General features: G+C 37.8%; 1 protein-coding gene across 1 annotated transcript; it reads right to left on the bottom strand.

Annotated features, from left to right (window-relative positions):
• Positions 1-2,795: 2,795 nt before the first annotated feature.
• On the bottom strand, positions 2,796-4,157 carry LOC101891595 (uncharacterized). Its single transcript, XM_005185826.4, has 2 exons — positions 3,792-4,157; positions 2,796-3,703 (listed from the first exon to the last, which is right to left on the bottom strand). The coding sequence occupies exons 1-2, from the start codon at positions 3,801-3,803 to the stop codon at positions 3,065-3,067; spliced, it is 651 nt and encodes a 216-aa protein (XP_005185883.1). The 5' UTR covers positions 3,804-4,157; the 3' UTR covers positions 2,796-3,064.
• Between the last annotated feature and the right edge of the window lie 2,061 nt (positions 4,158-6,218).

Genomic DNA, 6,218 nt, shown 5'->3' with positions numbered 1-6,218 from the left:
TATATGGAAGGTATAGCTATATCAGAACCGATCTTCACCAAATTTGGCATACTATCTTCTAGACTCAATTCGGTCGCATGTGCCAAATTTCATCCCATTTGGACAAATATTAGTCGTTTGGTGCACAATAAAAGGTAAATCGGACGAAGTTATGTATGGGAGCTATACCCAAATATGAACCGATCTCGATAAAATAAAAATAAATTTCTGAGCTACATTTGATATATTTCCCCAAATATTGTTGTTATAGAGTGCATATTACGGCTGCGGAGGACAAAAGTAACAAATCGGATGAACAATATATTTGGGAGCTATAGCTATATCTGAACCGATTTCGATCAAATTTGGCATACTTATTTTAAGGCCTGATTTGGTTGTATGTGCAAAATTCCACACTGTTCGGGCTGATATTACACGTATGGTGCACAATAAAAGGCAAATCGGACGAGGGAGCTATATCTAAATTTTTACCGATTATCTCCAATTTTAATAAGGTTCGTCCTTGGGCCAAACAAATGATTTGTGCAAAATTTGATCTCAATCGGATAATAAATGCGACCTGCGTTTTGTTCACAAGAATACATGGACAGACGGACGGACGGAAAATAGGCTGAAAAGAGCTAAAGAGTTGCTTCGCATGGCCGAAAGTGGTGAACTGCCGAATTTGGTTTTTTCGATGAGAAAACATTCGTTGTCCAACAGTTTGTAAACAAACAAAAAGATCGCGTTTACTTGCCAAAGAGGTCAGCTGAAAATGTGCACCTTCGGTTGGCCACCAGAACTCAAGCGCCGGCCATGGTGATGGTGTGGGCCGTGGGCCGCCATAACAGCCGATGGTTGCTCTCCGCTCGTATTAATCGACCGTGGCATCAGAATAAATACCGAATATTATCGCGAAAATATTCTGGAGAGTGTACTAAAGCCTTGGGCATGCAAACATTTTGGCCGCAGACCTGGAACATTCCAATAGGACGCTCCACCCAAGAAGGGTTACAAAACAAGGTGCCTCGCTTCAATTCCAACACACAATAACCAGCCGAAATCTCCGGATACCAAACCGTTGGACTATTGTGACTGAAGTATTTTGGAAAGCAAGGTTGGCACTAAAAAATACCAAAGTGTCGATCACCGGGAATGGGCCAAAATACCGAACATTCGACAGCGTATGACGGTTTCATTGGCCGTTTAAAGGCCATAATTCCTACCAAAGGTTACCAATTCGAACAAATCTAAACTTATTCGGAATTTTGATGCTGTATCCGATATTTTTTTCTTTCATTCGATAAAATTAAAAAAAAAATAATGTACAATTTATGGCGTTTGACTTTGTTGCAGTTTTTTATCTCACCCTGTAGTATCAACCCATTTTTTACCTGTATAAGCCCTTAAATTATGCTAGATTTTGAATGTTAATACCCTTTAAATATCTGTGAAGATGTAAGCCCAGTAGATAAAATAGTTTGCGAGATATTTCCTTTTTAACGCAAAGCAAAATCTACTTTTTTGAGATATGACTCTCTATGAGTAAATTAGCGATATGTTGAATCTCTCTCTCTCTCTCTTTCTCTCTCTTTGCAATATATCAATATTGGTCCACTATCTGGCATTGTGCCAACGGGAGAGTAACTCTACCTCTCTCATAGTGTGTTCTAATTCTTTGGGATATTGAAAATCATGAAATTAAGCGACCGGACCTCCCGGTCGGTTTGCAACACAAATTTGTTGTTGGTAAACAAGCTGGCAGTTCTGGTGGAGTTTACTGATCGATAGTGAGTTTTATACTCAAAGCTATAACTGTGTGTAAGATGTGATGAATTCCCCCATGGGCGGTGTGTTGGCGAGCACTGTTTTGGACATATTTTCCAACATAACTGGTTGTATATGTTGTGATTCAGGTTCTAAGAAGGTATAATCCCTTTCTACAGTGTACATCGTGATATTCGTAATTTCAAGGATATATTCAAAGAAGTAACTGAAAGGGAAATTCGACTAGTTCAATATCAGTCTTCTTTTTTACATAACGCCCGTTAACGACCGATTTAAGGTGTTTTTGTTTGTGGTCCTGCAAAAATCTCTCAACCGGAGTGATTGTCATTTGATGTTTTGTAATATCGTATAATCCAAGCTTTTGAATGGCCCCCATTAATGGGATTGTAACCGGTAATAAGGAATTTTAACGGCAAATTTTTCGCCATAAATTAAGTTTTCACATGGTGGGGAGTATAAAAAGTTCGTCACGACCCAACTAAAGACCGGGATTTGCATGTTGCTATCCAAAGAGTAATATTTTGAGAAGAGATTTTCTATGTAATTTTTGTTCAAAACTTGATGGAGAAATCGATTAGGTTAGAATTTTTCTTTGTTGGAGTGGAATGTTCCTGAGATGCCAGAACCTTTTGCTACTGGAGGCCTCTTGAAATCCCCTTTGGTGGCGGAAGTATTTTTTGCTTATTTGGGCCCAGTTGTATATCTACGTCTTATTCAGGCCGGTTTTTCCATTTAAACTTCTTTTTTCTTGATTCTCAGACACTATTGGTTATTTGTCACCTCGCATCGTCGCCTCACATTAGAGACGACCTCCATGATGTCTTTTCGAAAAAATGCCTTTAAACCACAAAAAAAAGTTCCGTATTCCATTTGTCAAGACGTAAATGATCTGATTATTAATGTCACCGTATTTATATAGTTTGTTCTTTTTTTTCTTGAGTTTATCAAAACAGACAACCAAAGTTACCAACTTCCGCATGGTTTGGGCCAAGCCTTATCTCCCTCTCACTTCCTCTCGCATATGGACATTGTCTGGTGATTTATAAATATTCATTCTTTGCGATTTTTGTTTTAAATTTAAATTATTCGGATTGTATTTTATTTTAATTCTTTGTTGTTGTTTGTTTTAATTTTTTTTTTGTTTCTTTTTCTTTTTTTGGGCTCTTAACATAATCAATCTCATTTAGTTTAACTAATTAAAGGTGGGGAAGAGGGGGGTTGCGTACGATAGGCGACAAGAATCTATGCTAAGGGAGAAAAAATTAAGCCTAGTAGTTTTCGGACAGCATTGGACAATTCAACGCCTTCTCCTCTGGGGATATGTGGTGCCATAGGATGTCACGGCATTGGGCAACTTGGCATAGGGGGCACCAGCCTGCAATGGCAGTGGGGCTATGTTCAGGGGGGTGATGTTGAATGGCAGCGGTAGTTTTACATTCAGGGATTTTCCCGATGAGGATGGTGTGGCCTCTAGCAAGGCTGTGCTGCTGCTGCTGCCCAATGCACTGGGGGCCTTTTTGAGGGCAGCGGATGTTGCACCGGTTGTATAGCCTTGACTGGTTAAGGCCATATTGAATGCGGCATTATCTAGGGCAGGTGAGGTAAATTGTTGACTAATAACCGAGCTGGGGAATGCCAATGACTTTGAAGACGACGACGGCGATGATGCTGCTGCTGAGTTAAAATAACTGTAGGCACCCTGTTGTTGCTGCTGTTGTTGGTTGGCTTGCGGGAAAAACAGCGGTTGAACTTGAGATTGTTGGGTTTGATACGATCGCTGGTATTGATTTTGATACGTTTGGGCATATTGCAGGGGCTTGGGTTGGGGTTGTATGAATTGTTGCGTTTTTGGTGGCGCGGGATAATGATAATAGCCCTCCGGATTTGGAGCGTACGAGTGAACACCACAAACCGTTACAACACACACTAACAAACACTAGAAGCAAACAGAAATTGAATTTTATTGATTTTGTAATTTCCTTTTTGGATTTCGGATGTTTTCATTTGAAATTCAAGGCACTCACATATTTCCACATTTTGTATTTCTTTTCTGATTCAGATATTTCAGTTTGCCAAAAAAAAAATTCTTTCTCACTTTTAATAAAATTTTTCGAATTTCAATATTTTCGATAACAATTTGTTTTTTTTTTATATTTTTCAATTTTATTTTATGTTTTATTTTTTTTTTTTTTAATTTTTTTCTGTTCCAAATCACTTTGTTTTTCGATGTTCTTAATTCTTAATTCGAAACTAAAATGTGAGAACAATTTTTTTTTCAGTCATGCAAAACCTTCCGAGCCGTTTCTATTTTTCACGATCTGAATTGTTTTTTTTTTTTTTTTTTTTTTGGTTTCTTAACTTTTTCTAGGTTGTCGTTCGTTTAAGCTTAGTTAACTGATTAAACCGGATTCCCTAACTAAAGATGCTTTTTATAGAAATTGATTGCGTCCATTGACGTTTGGACAGCTAGCCAGCCAGCCAGTCAGCCAGTCAGCCACACACAACAAAAACCAAAAAATCGAAAAAAAAACCACCAACAACACAGACTACACCAACACCTCGGCTGTTAACAACCCAACCAGCAGCAACAACAACAACAAAAAACACACGGCAAACATGGTAATGTTGCTACTTGGCCCGAAGATTATTGGTTTGTTTAAATTGTTGGTGTTAGTTATTGTTGCCTTATGTTGATGTCTGTCCATCTGTTGGTCTGTTTGGCTGTAAGTGTTGAGTGCGTGTGTCAGTGTCCGTATTGTTTTAATTTTGGCTTTTTTTGAGGAATATTTTATTGGCATCACTTCTTGTGATTGTTTGTTGTTGTCAATGGTCAATCAGTTAGCCAAGACAGTGGTTTGAAACATTTTAATTGAAGGTATGGCTTACTAATTGAATTGATTATTGTCGGTGTTTAAGAGAAAAAGTGGGTTATTACCGTTGCACCGAAGGCATATTAATATTGGAATTGTGATACAAAAATTCATAAGGTTTTTATATGTCAATTTCAAAATTCATAAAATTATATCGAAATTTGTTTGTGTTTGAAATATGTAATTTTAAACTATTTTAGAAAATTGGGAAAAAATTATATAAAAACTAGTAAGTAAAGGCTATAGTCGTACGGGGCCGACCATGTGATGCCCTAAATACTAAAATATGGTAGAAGCCTCCTTATATCCAAATCCATTTTGGAAGATTTCGTTTTTGAAAAAATATCATAGGGCCCCGTCCAGGTGTTATCCTTAGGATTTTGCCCAATATTAACTCACTACGTCATGTTGCCAGGTATTCAAAACGTTCAAAAATTTCACAGCAAAATTGTGGTCCATTTTACAATTAAATATAATCCAATGATCATTCAAAATGCTCGATATCTGCCCTGTACTTAGCCTCTCCTCATGCAAAATTCCGTGTCGATTGATTTTTAATTGTGACCTGTATAACGTCTGCAAAATCAGGAAAATTTTAATTTTTTTGTCCAAATGTATATCTTCAAAAACAATAGGCTTTAATTCTGAATCTAAACCCCACCCCTACGCCAAATTTCGTTAGGATCAGACGATAATTGTGACCTGTATATAATACCCTCAAAACATAGTGTTGCAGGGTTTAGAAAAATTTTTGAAAACATAAAATTGAAAATTGTAAGTCAAATTGAAAATATCGCATGTGATAAAAAAATATGACAATAATTGAAAAAATGTAACAAAAAATTTTAACTTATTTGTTGGGTGAATATTTATTCAGGGTGAGATGAAAAAACTGCAACAAAGTCAAACGCCATAATTTTTACATTTTTTTAAACATTTTTATTACATTTTTATTGAATGAAACCAAAAAATGTCAGAAATAGCATCAAATTTTAGAATAAGTTTAGATTTGTTCGAATTGGTCACCTTTGGCACGAATTATGGCCTTCAAACTGCCTACGAAACCGTCACACGCTGCCCGAATATTGCTCTGCGTTATTTTGGTCCATTCCCACAAAGTGCTTGTTTGAGGTGATCGACACTTTGGTATTTTTTAGTGCCAACCTAACTCTCCAAAATACGCCAGACACAATAGTCAATCGGATTGCTATCCGGAGATTTTGGTGGCCACTGTGCGCTGGAAATGAAGCGAGGAACCTCATTTTGTAACAATTCTTGGGTGACACGTGCTGAGTGCGATGGTGCTGAGTCCTGTTGGAATGTCCAAGGTTTCCGGCAAAAATGTTTGAGTGGCCAAGGCTTTAATACACCCTCCAGAATGTTTTTGCGATAATATCCGGCATTTATTCTGATGCCACGGTCGATTAATACAGCCGGAGAGCGACCATCGGCTGTTGTGGCGGCCCACACCATCACCATGGCCTGTGCTTGAGTTCTGGTGGCCAACCATAGGTGCAGATTTTCAGCTGACATCTTTGGCAAGTAAACACGATCCTTTTGTTTTCTCATTCGGAGAAAACC

Source organism: Musca domestica, unplaced genomic scaffold (genome assembly GCF_030504385.1).
Source record: "Musca domestica strain aabys unplaced genomic scaffold, Musca_domestica.polishedcontigs.V.1.1 38, whole genome shotgun sequence".
NCBI lineage: Eukaryota > Metazoa > Arthropoda > Insecta > Diptera > Muscidae > Musca > Musca domestica.
Note: the sequence above shows the minus strand (reverse complement) of the source record. Positions and strands in the feature narration are given on the sequence as shown.